This window comes from Sapajus apella, unplaced genomic scaffold, assembly GCF_009761245.1.
Source record: "Sapajus apella isolate SASKATOON/1434 unplaced genomic scaffold, GSC_monkey_1.0 scaffold58, whole genome shotgun sequence".
Lineage (NCBI taxonomy): Eukaryota > Metazoa > Chordata > Mammalia > Primates > Cebidae > Sapajus > Sapajus apella.
This window is the reverse complement of record NW_022436998.1, coordinates 2340623-2355211: the sequence shown is the minus strand read 5'-3', so window position 1 is coordinate 2355211 and position 14589 is coordinate 2340623. Positions and strand designations below refer to the sequence as shown.

Sequence of the window (14589 nt, the reverse complement as noted above, 5' to 3'; positions counted from 1 at the left end):
AATGACTAGGAATGTGGAGGCAGGCAGACCTGACTAATTCAGACTCAGGCTGTGTACAGGTTAACTTCCCCGAGCTTCAGTTTCCTCATCTGTAAAATGGGGATAATGACAGCTCCTACTTAATGGTATTGTTGCAGGGATTAAAAGGATATGGCAAGTGCTTAACAGTCACCTTGCATTATTATTTCAGACACTATGCTAGAAAAAGGGGTGTATAAAAAGCACATGAAAACAGGGCTTCTGGCTAGTATTTGGCAGTAAAAGCTGGTCTGAATCAGCAGAGGGCTGGGCAGGTGGGCATGACTGAATAGATAAGAACCCTTTGTAACCACCCACATCCATTTCTATGTAATCACTGTACAAAGTTCTTGAAAGGCTGGGCGCGGTGGCTCACGCCTGTAATCCCAGCACTTTGGGAGGCCAAGGCGGGTGGACCACGAAGTCAGGAAATCGAGACCATCCTGGCCAACATGGTGAAAATCGTCTCTACTAAAATACAAAAAATTAGCCAGTTGTGGTAGCACGTGTCTGTAGTCCCAACTACTTGGGAGGCTGAGGCAGGGGAATCGCTTGAACCCAGGAGGTGGAGGTTGCAGTGAGCTGAGATCACGCCATTGCACTCCAGCCTAGGCAACAAGAGCGAAACTCTGTCTCAAAAAAAAAAAAAAAAAAAAAAAAAGTTATTGAAACCAGTTCTTTATCTTGCCTACATCAAATAGCCTTTCCCCACCCTGGATACTACATATACCACAAATTCTTTTGGGAAACAATTTTTCTTTTCAGAGTTAGACCAGAGATAAGTGTCAGCTGCCGCTGAACTCTCATAAAATCCAATTTGGTGGAATCTGAATGAAGTTTGTAAACTTCATAACCCATTATAAAAGATTCTCCTAAACAAACTACCCTATCTAAACCAGCACCCACTCAGCCCTCACCCTGCTGTTTTCTCTCCTTTACCCTGCTTTGTTTTCTTTGTATCACTTATCACCATGTTATGTCATATGTGTATTTATTGATTATCTGTTTACTCAACTGTTAGCTCCATCAAAGATATGGAGTACCCCCAGTGTCTAGAGCTGTGTCTGACATATAGTTGGCATTAGTAAATATTTGCAGCATGAATAAATTAGCTGATACATCATTGAAGATAGTCCAATGACCTTGCAAATTATTTACAGGTTGTAAATCTGCCTCTCCGAAGAGATCACCTGCTAAAGAGCCATCAGAAGATAATTACAGCTCTTGCTTTTATGAGATGCCTTTCCCTTTCAGCCTCTCTGGGTATCTTCCTCCAGGGCTATGGCCCATTCTTCTTTAATCATTCTTATTCTTATTTAAAGATCTTAACAGATAACAGCAGGATTGCAGCAGCTACTTAATCTGCCTTCCCAAAAAGTGCAGGTCAGCCTCTCCGCGTACAGAGACAGCCAGCCCAAACCAGTTCAGTTCTTTTCAGTGTTGCTGCTCTAACACAGAACTAGAAGAAATCAGAACTGAGAATTCTGCTCCACAGTAACAGCTGCTTCTGGATTAGATTTTCCAACAGCCTGAGAAGCTGCTCCAGTGAGAAAGTCCTGCTTCAGCCCATGGGCTATCTAATCCTTCCTCAGCAACCAACCCCAGAACAAGAAGACCACCTTCTCCCTCTGCCTCATTTACATGGGGCAAGGTCGGAAGTGCATCTTCTAACTAGGAGAAAGAAAAGGATTAAAAGCTTAAAGACAAGGTATTGCATATAGTAGGAAATGAAAAACTTCTTATAAGCAATAGCACACTGCCCTACCAAGTTAATTTCATTCCAAACCACAGTTTTTCTGTTTTCTCTAATTTAAAACAAGCTTTGGTCTGCTGGGTGCAGTGGCTCACGCCTGTAATCCCAGCACTCTGGGAGGCCCATGTGGGTGGATCATTTGAGGTCAGTAGTTTGAGACCAGCCTGGCCAACATGATGAAACCCTGCCTCTACTAAAAACACAAAAATTAGCCGGGCATGGTGGTGGGCACCTGTAGTCGCAGCTACCTGGGAGGCTGAGGCAGGAGCATTGCTTGAACCCAGGAGACGGAGGTTGCAGTGAGCGCCATTGCACTCCAGCCTGGGCGACAGAGCGAGACTATCTCAAACACACACACACAGACACACACACACACACACACACACACACACACACACACACACACACACAAGCTTTGCCCAGGGAGTCCCTCCCTCCCTCCCTGTCTCTCTCTGTCTTTCTTTCTTTCTTTCTTTCTTTCAACACAGTCTCCCTCTGTCACCCAGGCTGGAGTGTAATGGCTCAATTTTGGCTCACCGCAAACTTCCCCTCTTGGGTACAAGTGATTCTCCTGCCTCAGCCACCAGAGTAGCTGGGATTACAGGCGCCTGCCATGACACCCGACTAATTTTTGTATTTTTAGTAGAGATGGGATTTCACTTTTTTGGCCAGGCTGGTCTCGAACTCCTGACCTCAAATGATCCATCTGACTCAGCCTCCCAAAGTACTGGGATTACAGGCTTGAGCCACTGTGCCTGGTGGGGAGTTAGTACAATTCACAATATAAGCTAGGTCTTTTCCTTTTTCTAATTCTATAGCCCCCAGAACCACCTCTCACTTTCAAGTTTTAGCACCCTGGCCCTCAGCCTGAACCCATACACACACACACACACACACACACACACACACACACACCCCTTTGGAAGGTCTGGGCTCTGTGTAAGAGGATTTTAAGGTACCTAGATAAAATCTATGTGCTTCCACTTAAAGAGCTGAGTGACCCTACACAATTTAATGAACCTCTTTCAGCCACATTTTTCTCATTTGTGAGTTGAAGATGACTGTCTGACTCATAATTGTTATAAAGATTAAATGCAATTATATGTGAAATAGTTTTAGCATAGTCCCTGACACAAAGTAAGAAAAAAAATTAGCTATTTTGTTGTTCGTCGGGAAACTGAAGTAATTTCCCCTCTTAATTATATCACATTCGCCCTATAGCTAGTATTTATTGAGGAAGTATCACAGTCCCCATTATAAAGATGAAGAAACTTCCCAAGAGTCACCCATCCAACAAGAAGCAAAACTGAAATTCTAACTAATCTCATGATCGCACAGCTGGCCACATGCCCACACATCTTTTGCAAGAACTAGAATACATTTCCTTCTAGGTATATTGTTAGGCTTTTTGTTATCTTCTTACGACACAGCAAAACAGATCCCTTGCTGGGGATTTCTATTCAGAAACTGTTTCTAACTTTGTTCTGCATGTGTGTGGGAGTATATGCAATGGTGGTTTTGCATGCACAAGTACATATATTCGGAGGGCAGAGAGAATACTAGAAATGCAAATTCTTAGAGAGATAATTATGGTCACTTTATTTCAGATATTGTAATTTTCATCTCTAGCCATTCAAGTTAACTTTTTAAATTATCTTTCATGTCTCTACTAACATGCTCAAGAAATCCTCCACCTTCTATAGAATAGAATCTATAGAATTCTAATACTCAGCAGAGCATGGTGACTCATGCCTATGATCCCAGCACTTTGGGAAGCTGAGGCAGGCAGATCACATGAGGCCAGGAGTTCAAGACCAGCCTGGCCAACATGGTGAAACCCTGTCTCTACTAAAAATACATAAATTAGCTGGGCATGGTGGCACATGCCTGTAATCCTAGCTAGTCCAGAGGCTGAGGTAGGAGAATCACTTGAACCTAGAGGTGGAGGTTGTAGTAAGCTGAGATCGTGCCACTGCACTCTAGCCTGGTCAAAAGAGTGAGACCCTGTCTCACAAAAAACACACACAAGTAATTTTTTAAAAAAGAACCATAATACTTGTTTCACTGTCCATGTCTCCTAATGATCGTGTGCCATTTCTGGGTCAGTTTCTACTGACTGTTTTCTCTCTACAATATGGAGGCCAAATACTTCCCTATGAATTACAAGGTGTTTTCCTTTGTTGGTACGAACATAAGCTCTTCTCAGCCCTGCCTCAGGTAGTTTCCTCACTCAGTACTCAGCTGAAGATTCAAGGGAACTTTCTACAAGTCTCTGAAGTGCTCTATCTCTCCTCTCTTCTCTAGTCTTCTCTCTCTCCCTCTCTCTCTCTGTGAGTGTGTGTGTGTGTGTGTGTGTGTGTGTGTGAGTGTGTGTGTCTCCTCTTGGACCACCAGTAACCTTGGCATCTCTAGACTCCCACCTGCATCTCTCTAACTCTGGGATACAACAAGGATCTGCCTGGGTTCCCTTTCCTTGCATTGCAGCCTGGAAACAAATCCCTTAGGCATTAAGCTGGGCACTCACAGGGCTCACCTCATTGATCTCCCATCTCTTAGAGATCACTGTTCTGTGCCAGCAAAGTCCAACATCTGAAAACGACTGTTGCATGTATTTTGTTTTAGTTGTGTCAGGCGGAGGGTAAATCTGGTCCCCTAACATAACGAAACTTCCAAACTATAGTCAATTTAACGATGAGAATTTTGAGGCCTGGAAAGGGTAAGTAACTTGCTCAGGCCACACATTAGTAGAGCTGGGTCTCTAATCAGCTTCTGCCTGACTCCAGAATCCCAGCTTTCAACTACCATGCTCTGCTGCCTTCCTGTGAGCTCTGTCTTGAGTTCCACATCTCGCTACAAAGGGACATGAACTTTGTGGGAGGGGTTTGTTTCTCCGGTGTTCTGACCCCTTTGTATCCTGACCCCTTTGAGGCTTAAACCCAAGTTGGAACTGGAGAGCTGTTCCAGAGAGCCAAGGTGGACAGATTCCATATCGATGGCCCATTACCAGTGAGCTGACATGACAGCTGCAAGGTGCTTTGTAAATGGTCAATGTCATCCATGTAGGAGCATCATAAACTCACTTGTTCACTCATTCATCCAACAAACATTTATTTAGAGCCTACTGTATGCCAGGCGCTGTGCTAAGTGCTGGTGTCACGGCGTTGAACAAGAGTGACATGAAGCTTACTATCCAGTAGATAGAGAACAAATGAATAAGTAAATAGATAAGAACGTTTCAGATGGTGGAGAATGCTGAGCTACATATAGCAGGTGTGTGGACCAGCACATACCCTGAGTACTTGTCTAAAACACAATTCTAACATTTATATGCTCACATAGACTCCTTTCCTATTCTTATGCTCCTATGAGCTCCCTAATAAGAAGGGCTTTGAAGGAAATAAAACAGGGTCATAAGATGGAGAGTGACAGGGAGGGGCTGCTCTAGGTTGGATGATGAGAGATGGTGAGGCCCAGTGACAAGATTTTACATCTATTGCAGTTTGAGGGAAGGAGCATTCCACGCAAAGGGAAAAGCGAATGCAAAAGTCCTACGCGGTACCTCTTTTTTCTCCTGGGCATGTGTGTGCACACATGCACACACACACACACACACACACAGTCTGAAAACTTGTCAGTATATTTCATTTTTACATGTACAGGTTCTTGAGGATGGCACTTTTAGAAACTCAAGGGGAGGGCCAGGATGACAACAGATTGGGGTCCCAGCCTCAGCCCCTCTGAGGCTCAAATCTACTCTATTTCTCGAGGTCACTGCGAAGAGTAAATGACATGCAATATAGTCTCTTCATATATCTTGTCCATTGCTGAATATCGTCATAAGTGACTTACTATTCAATAGCATAAAAATGCTTAAAATTTTTACCCAGGGTGGAGCTTAGGAAAGGTAGCAATACACTGATACTGAGAATTTTTTTTTTTTTTTTTTTTTTTTTGAGACGGAATTTCACTCATGTTACCCAGGCTGGAGTGCAATGGCGCGATCTCGGCTCACCGCAACCTCCGCCTCCTGGGTTCAGGCAATTCTCCTGCCTCAGCCTCCTGAGTAGCTGGGACTACAGGCACACGCCACCATGCCCAGCTAATTTTTTGTATTTTTAGTAGAGACGGGGTTTCACCATGTTGACCAGGATGGTCTCGATCTCTTGACCTCGTGATCCACCCGCCTCGGCCTCCCAAAGTGCTGGGGTTACAGGCTTGAGCCACCGCGCCCGGCCCTGATACTGAGAATTTAAAATGTTTTTTTTTTCTCATAATTAGGAAGAAAAACCACTTCTATTTCAGCAGAGATAACTGATCATTCTACCAACATTTTGTTTCCCATAGGTATTCAGAGACTTTTGGTATAACATAAAAGTCAAGTATATAGGCCTGGATATAAATGAGCTGACTCTGACACACACCTGCTGTGTGACCTTGAGCAGGTTACTCAACCTCTCTGAGGAAAAGTAGGACCCATCATATGGGGTATGGTGTGAGGATCAAGTGGGGTAATGAATGCAAAGGGCTGGGTGCCCTTGGCACATGCTAAGTCCTCACGAAGTGATAGTCATTGGCTGTCTGCAAAGGGAACTTTCATTCTTTAGCCTCTGGGAAAATCTTTCCCCTCTGACATTTCCTCTAAAAATAACATTTCATGTTCCTCCTGTGACCAAGAGGCTCCTCCTTTCTCACCCTCATTCCTTCTGAGTGGCTGGTTGGATGACTGTAAAGTGAGGAAGAAAAGAGTTCACACTGAAAAGCCCCACCCACTCCCAGTGCCTGAGGGTTGTGGGGGGTGTTACCGCCCGCAGGCGCTGAAGCCTGGGACTGCGTGGGTCTAGCCGGCGCGGATGTGGGCACGGTGCACAGCTGACCCGGGCAGCTGGAAACTGTTTGCTAACAGGCCGGGGAGCAGCAGATGCAAAGTGAGGGCTCCTGTTTGCACAGGCCATCTCTATGGCAACAGGAAAGTCAATAGGCAGGACATTCCTTAGAAAACCCTTCTGGCCCCACCCTGCGCTTCAGGTGAGGGAAGCGGTCCCACACTGAGCAATAAGCAGATCCTCAAAGGCCAGAACTTTAGTAGAAAAAGCCAGAAAGAGCCCGGCGCGGTGGTGCGTGCCTATAGTCCCAGCTACTAGGGAGGCTGAGGCTGGAGGATCGCTTGAGCCCAGAAGTTCCGGGCTGTAGTGCGCTATGCTGATCGGGTGTCGGCAGTAAGTTCGGCACCAATATGGTGACCTCCCGGGAGCGAGGGACCACCGGCTTGCCTAAGGAGGAGTGAACTGGCCCAGGTTGGAAACGGAGCAGGTCAAAATTCCCGTGCTGATCAGTAGTGGGATCGTGCCTGTGAATAGACCCTGTCTGTTAAAAAAAAAAAAAAAAAAAAAAATCTGGGCCCAAAATACACAAATATTTTGAACAAACATACAGCTTATTCCCAGACTGTTTTAAAAAAAAAAAAAGTTTGTTTCTGAAATGTACAGGTAATTTGACCAAGGTGTGTGTATTGGTTAATTTGTGGAAACTAAACCAATGATCATGATTCCCAGCTGAGGATGGGGAAGCACACTGCTTAGCAGAAGAGCAGAGGCGATGGAGGGGCAGGAAATCATGCCTTGTTCATTACAGAGCTGACGCAGGGTCGGCCTTCCACTGCAAGACAGTAAACTATGCAGTGGAATCTGCAGGACAGAGAGATAATGTTCTAATTATTAATACAAAAAAAAAAAAAAAAAAAAAAAAAGAACCACCTCCTCCAATGACCTGGCCATAGGGCCTAAAGTTCCCATCTTGTTCACTCCTTCAAGTAAGTCACTGATGGCCTTCAGTTCAAAAGTCAATGCTACCGGGAAATTAACTATTAGCAGCTGTTATACCAACACTCGATTAATTTCTCAGAAAGCACCTTGAAGCAGGGCTTTGAAGGACTGAGCCACAGGACAGGTAAGTTTTGTACAGGAAAAAAATTGACAGAGTGTGCAGGATGTGGCTCAGGGGGCAGGCCTCAGCAGGTACCACAGTGGGAGCCAGGAATCTTAAAGACACTGGGTGCCCAGCAAAAGTCAGGAGGATGGAAGATGGGAGGAGGGAAAGATTGAAAAAGTAATCAAGACCAGCTTCATAACTGGCCTAGAATTTACCTCTGTTATGCCTAAAAATTCTGGTCATCATAATATCAGAGTAACCCTGTGCTCATTTGGTCTTTTTTTTTTTTTTTCCTCTGTCATCAGGGCTGGAGTGCAGTGGTGTGATCTCAGTTCACTGCAATCTCTGCCTCCCAGGTTCCAGCGATTCTTGTGCCTCAGCCTCCCAAGTAGCTGGGATTACGGGTGTGCACCACCACACCCAGCTAATTTTTGTATTTTAGTAGAGACAGGGTTTTGCCATGATGACCAGGCCGGTCTTGAACTCAAGTGATTCGCCTGCCTCGGCCTCCCAAAGTGCTGGCATTACTGGCATAAACCAGCACACCTGGCCTCATTTGGTTTTTATACTCAGCAGGCATCAACACCAAGTATAACATAGCTCAGCGTGACTCATGGAGCCCCTGAACCTTAGAAGGACCCTCTTAGAACAGGACACATTGTATTTTCTTTATTCAGAATTATGCCTGTCATAGGTTCACAAAAATATGAAAATGTCCAGGTTCAGATGGACTGCCCATGAACTCTATCTCTAGAAATGCACACAAATACCTGAAATGAGTGTTAGGGAGAGCCTTAGGGTGGGGGCTTGTCCTTTCCCATCACTGCTGTCCTCTGAGGGCTGCACTGTGTTTTCAATCTGTTTACAATAAATATATAATGGTCTCCCAGTATTGTTTTCCTGCTTCCTAACTGGTTCCTGCCTCCAGTCTCTACACAAAAAGCCCAAGTGATCCTTTTAAAACATGTCAGATCATAAGCAAAACTTTTAACAGATTCCTATTCCACTTAGGATGAAATCCAAAGCCCATGCCTCAGCCCACAAAGCTGCACACATTGTGGTCTCTCTGACCTCACCAACTTCCCACAGTCCCACTGCTCCCTGTGCCCCAACCTGACTGGCCTCCTCACATTCTCCAGCACCCCAAGTGCACTCCTGCCTCAGGACCTTTGCACATGCTCTTCCCTGCCTGGGATATTCCTTCTCTCTACTCCCCAACCCCCCAGAGAACTGCATGGTTCAGTTCTTCATTATATTAGGTTGGTGAAAAACCACAATTACTTTTGCAATTATATTTACGTCTCTGCTCACTTGTCACCTTATCACCACCTCACATAAAACTGGATCTCCCTTCCTTGCTACCCTTGACTACTTTCCCTTTTCCTCTGATTTTCTTTTCTTTTTGAGATAGGGTCATGCTCTGTTTCCCAGGCTGGAGCGCAGTCATGAGATCTCAGCTCACCACAACCTCCACCTCCTAGGTTCAAGCTATTCTCCTGCCTCAGCCTCCTGAGTAGCTGGGACTACAGGCAAGCACCACCATGCCCAGCTTATTTTTGTATTTTTAGTAGAGACAGGGTTTCATTATGTTGGCCAGACTGGTCTCGAACTCCTGACCTCATGATCCACCTGCCTCAGTCTCCCAGAGTGCTGGGATTACAGGCACAAGTCACCATGCCCCACCCTGATTTACTATTCTTCATGGGATACAACGGTTTCTTCTTTAGTCACATCACTTCATGGTACCTGACACATTATATACATATTTTTTAGTGTATTTGTTTATTTTATGACTTTCTCAAAGTATTGAAACGTTCAAGAAAGCAAGGACTTTAAACCATAGATGAGAGTTTTGAGGCCAGCCCATTGCCACGCTAAAATAAATAAGGCACAAAATGAGGAAGGCCTCAACCAGGCTGGTGGCTGTGGGCCTGGGGAAGAAACACATACACAAGCAGCGACCATGGAAAGGAAGAAAACATGATCTGGCGACAGACTGGATAAGACATAAGAAGGGGCCAGGCATGGTGGCTCACGCCTGTAATCCCAGCAGTATGGGAGGCCAAGGTGGGAGGTCACCTGAGGTCAGGAGTTCGAGACCAGCCTGGCCAGCCAACGTGGTAAAACCCTGTCTCTCCTAAAAATATAAAAATTAGCTGGGTGTGGTGGTACGTGCCTGTAATCCCAGCTACTCAGGAGGCAGAGGCAGGAGAGTCACTTGAACCCGGGAGGCCAAGGTTGCGGTGAGCCAAGATCATGCCATTGCACTCCAGAAGAGCGAAACTCAATCTCAGAAAAAAGAAAGGAAGGAAGGAAGGAAGGAAGGAAGAAAAAAAAAATATGCATCAGTCACAGGGGCATTGGTCAGCAATGGAGAATGGTAAAAAGGATCTCATCAAAGGCAAATATGGGAGTGCCTATCAAAGCACTGTCCAGGGAGTAGATATCTGTGCAGACTCTCTTAGTCTGATGCCATTAAGCAGAAGACCCCAATAACTGGAGTGACCATCTAATTTACTGCACCCCCGTAATCCCAGCACTTTAGGAGGCTGAGGTGGATGGATCAGTTGAGGCCAAGAGTTCAAGACCAGCCTGGTCAACATGGTGAAGCCCCGTTTCTACTAAAAAACACAAAAATTAGCTGGGTGTGGTGGTGCATGCCTGCAATTCCAGCTACTCAAGAGGCCGAGGCACAAGAACCCAGGAGGCAGAGGTTGCAGTGGGCCGAGATTGCACCACTGCACTCCAGCCTGGGTGACAGAGTGAGGCTCTGTCTCTAATAATAATAATTTACCGTCCAAACCAAGCCATGTTGACAGCAAAAGAGGCGTTATTCATCATTGTGCTAGGACAGTAAACCAGGACTGTCCCAAGAAATCAGGGCATGTGACTACCCCACCTCAACTCATTCATACTAATTTTTTACTCTCATTACAGCCTTCGGATTATACCAGATGCACCTAAGACATACATTTAAAAACGTACTAACATTACTGAAAACTGAAATGCTTCTTACAATTGATGTAGGCATTAAATATCAGGAGTCTTTTTTGGGGGGTGGGGAACCAAACCTGTTATTAACTTAATAGTATATCTTATAAACAATAACATCTTGTAAGCAAGGATACAAAGTAATTTGGTTTCCCGTGTGGTATGACTTAAAGGAAAATTCATGGATTGGAGGGTAGAAATGCCCTCTCACTAGGCAACTGATTTCCACCAGAAGGAAAATAAGTAGGTATTTTGGTTTTAAACATCAGTCTCAGCCAGGCATGGTAGCTCATGCCTGTAATCCCAGCACTTTGGGAGGCCAAAGTGGGCGGATCGCCCGAGGTCAGGAGTTCAAGACCAGCCTGGTCAACATGGTGAAACCCCGTCTTTACTAAAAATACAACAGTTAGCTGAGCGTGGTGGCACATGCCTATAATCCCAGCTACTGGGGCGGCTGAGGCAGGAGAATTGCTTGAACCTGGGAGGTAGAGGTTGCAGTGAGCCAAGATTGTGCCACTGCACTCTAGCCTGGGCAACAGAGCGAGACTCCATCTCAAAAAAAAAAAAAAAAAAAAAAAAAAACAAACAATAGCATTAGTCTCTTGTGAACTTGGTTAGCTTGAATTGGTAACATAAGGCTGGGTCTAAGTCTATAAGGCCAAAGTCCAGATCCTGGCCTAGGGTGAATTTATTAATACTAAGGTCATTCTGTCCCACAGGGACCTGTTTGAGAAGTCCCCCACCTTTACCCGGAGGACAATCCTTGGTGTCATCACAGGCACCACCGTGACCCTTCCCCTTGTGAAAAGAAAGAGGCAGTAGGTCCAGGAGTCTGGTTTAGGTCTGTTGGGATTAAAAGGCGAAGGAGACATTGAGATGGAAATGGGGCTGGAAGTAAAACTTGAATGAGATGTGCATGGGCCACAGAAGAAGAAGCTATTTGGGTTGTATCCAGTATTGCTACAGTTCAGATAAACTACCAGAGGTAGGAAATGTCATTAAAGAAGTTGCAGGCATGTGAACAGGCTTCACTCTGAGCAAGTTTGATAGACTAGGGGTGGCTCGGTGTTTGCAGCCTTTCGGGAAAAAGTGCTGAGATGGATAAGCCACGTCTGCTATTGGCTCAGAAAGGAGGGGAACATGGAATTAAAGCACATTTATATTGGAAGTATTCTATGTAATACATTATTAAAGATGTGTCTCTTCAACAAAATAAACAACAGTGAGAAGGTAATACATAAAATGAGAAAAACAGTTGAAAACAACTTACTTATTTTGTCCAATTGTCTCAAAATCTTTCACAATAATCCCAAGGGAAGATGAAAAGTCCAACGGAATACCCCTCAAGTCAAACTCCAAAATCTGTTCACAGAAAGGTTTTGAAAAGAAAAACAAAAGGCTGTTAAAGGAGCAGAGATTACTAAGATGCACCAATGCTACATGGTGGGTCGTTATTCTCACCAAGGACAATCGTTTGAAGTTAGGCAGAAATGATTAAATTCTAAAGCTGAAGGCGGCCGAGGGGGCGGGAAAGAAACCAGACATCCACTTAGAGGACCTGTGGACAGCTCCTGGCTTCCTGTTTCCTAGGCTCTGTGGCTTCAGCCAGGTCACCACACCCCTGCCTCACGCTCAGAGAACTGGACTCAACGCCTACCACAACTGCTGCAAGAATGAAATGTAGGGTCTATGTGAAAACATCTTCTCCAATGGCAGGTTTTAAATTATCTGCTCTTCTTAATCATGCTACTATCAAACAAAGAAGATGAATGATCTAAGCAAACGTTTTCTAAAATGCCTCTCCTTTTAAGTTCCACCACGGTCGGTCAATGCTGTCATATACCGACCTTTCTGAGTCTCTCATTTTAATGCAGTAAGTTGCTTTCTAATGACAAATGTAATAAATAAATAAATAAATAAAGCATCACTGATGCCTTTGATTAATTAGGTAATAAATGAATTAAATACTTTAAATGATGACTTGATCCTTCTTGTAGTGGGCTTGGAATGGAAGGGCAACTTGTTTCAGAACTTCTAAAAAAAAATTTTCAGAACTTAAAAAAGTTCTCCTCAGTAGCTGGGATGATGGGTACACACCACCATGCCCAGCCAATTTTTGCACTTTTAGTAGAAATGAGGTTTCACCATGTTGGCCAGGCTGGTCTCGAGCTCCCAACCTCAAGTAATCTGTCCGTGTTGGCCTCCCAAAATGCTGGGATTACAGGTGTGAGCCACAGCCCCTGGCCTCAAAGCTTCTATTAGAACATACCCAGGTTGAGAATGGTGGCTCACACCTGTAACTCCAGCACTTTGGGAGGCTGAGGCAGTAGGACTGCTTGAGGCCGGGAGTTCAAGACCAGTCTGGGCAACACAGTGAGATTCTGTCTCTAAGAAAAATTTAAAAATCAGCAGAGCACAGTGGTGTGTGCCTATAGTCCCAGCTGCTTAGGAGGCTGAGGCGGGAGGATCGCTTGAGCTCAAGTGGTTATGGCTGCAGTTAGTTATGACTGTGCCATTACACTTTAGCCTGGGTGACAGAGCAAGACCCTGTCTCAAAAAAGAGCTAGGCACAGTAACTTACGCCTGTAATCCCCAAAGCAGGTGGATCACCTGAGGTCAGGAGTTTGAGACCAACCTGACCAACATGGTGAAACCCCATCTCTACTAAAAATACAAAATTAGCCAGGCATGGTGGCGCATGCCTGTAATCCCAGCTACTTGGGAGTCTGAGGCAGGAGAATCACTTGAACCTGGGAGACAGAGGCTGCAGTGAGCCGAGATCGCACCATTGCACTCTAGCTTGAGCAATAAGAGTGAAACTCTGACTTAAAAAAGAAAAACCCAGCATGAGCAATCCCAGTGGGTTTGAGGTTGACATTTCATTTGGGTTTGGTTTCAATTATAAAACAGTTTACTTGATAAAACATTTGCAATATGAAAGTAAAAAAAAAAGTGCTGAAAACAAAATGGAATAAGATGGCTGATTCCCTGCAGAGGATATGGCAGCTCACGTCAGAACACATCTCTCTGCCATCGGTCACGTGGCTTGATCTCAAATATCAAGAGACGAGTTGGGATGGTTCAAAATCTGAAACAGGAAGCACCCTTACATAAATGCATTTCTTATTTGCCTTATTCTTGGAGCTCTGCGTCAGGTGCTAGGAATCCACGGTGACCAACCCAAGGGGCCTCTTGCTTTCATGGAGCTTGCAGTCTAGCTGGCTGTGTTCTGGGTTCTGGGGAAATTACAGATAAGTGGAATTCCCTCTCAACCTACCTGAGACCTGCCAAGCATTTCAGAAAGGCATTAAAAAGGCTGAACACAATGGCTCACACCTGTAATCTCAGCACTTTGGGAGGCCAAGACAGGAAAATGGCTTGAGCCCAGGAACTCAACACCAGCCTGGGCAACAGAGCCGGATGTAATCTCTACAAACATTTTTAAAAAAAATTAGCTGGGTTGGCCGGGCGCGGTGGCTCAAGCCTGTAATCCCAGCACTTTGGGAGGCCGAGGCGGGTGGATCACGAGGTCAAGAGATCGAGACCATCCTGGTCAACATGGTGAAACCCCGTCTCTACTAAAGCTACAAAAAATTAGCTGGGCATGGTGGTGTGTGCCTGTAATCCCAGCTACTCAGGAGGCTGAGGCAGGAGAATTGCTTGAACCCAGGAGGCGGAGGTTGCGGTGAGCCGAGATCATGCCATTGCACTTCCGGCCTGGGTAACAAGAGTGGAACTCCGTCACAAAAAACAAAAAAAACAAAAAAACAAAAAACAAACCAAGGCATTAAAAAGTTTTTTGTTTCACTTCATTTAAGGATAAGGTCTAGCCAGGCACAATGGCTCACACCCATAATCCCAGCACTTTGGGAGGCTGAAGCAGGTGGATCACTTGAGCT

The 14589-nt window shown here is 45.1% G+C and overlaps 1 protein-coding gene and 1 long non-coding RNA gene across 7 annotated transcripts in view; both read right to left on the bottom strand.

Moving 5' to 3' along the window:
• The window catches only part of MYOF (myoferlin), a 184072-nt gene that overhangs the window by 139322 nt on the left and 30161 nt on the right, over positions 1-14589 (bottom strand). For all 6 annotated transcript variants that reach the window (XR_004258974.1, XM_032245509.1, XM_032245511.1 and 3 more), the window contains exon 3: positions 11961-12052. Coding sequence is in view for 4 of the 6 variants with exons in the window: in XM_032245509.1 (XP_032101400.1) it covers positions 11961-12052 (92 nt within the window). In the remaining 2 variants the exon portion in view is untranslated. The remainder of the gene's footprint in view (positions 1-11960; positions 12053-14589) is intronic.
• Positions 3813-6901, bottom strand: LOC116528300. Its single transcript, XR_004258975.1, has 2 exons — positions 6014-6901; positions 3813-5692 (listed from the first exon to the last, which is right to left on the bottom strand). It is a non-coding gene; the product is annotated as an uncharacterized LOC116528300 (long non-coding RNA).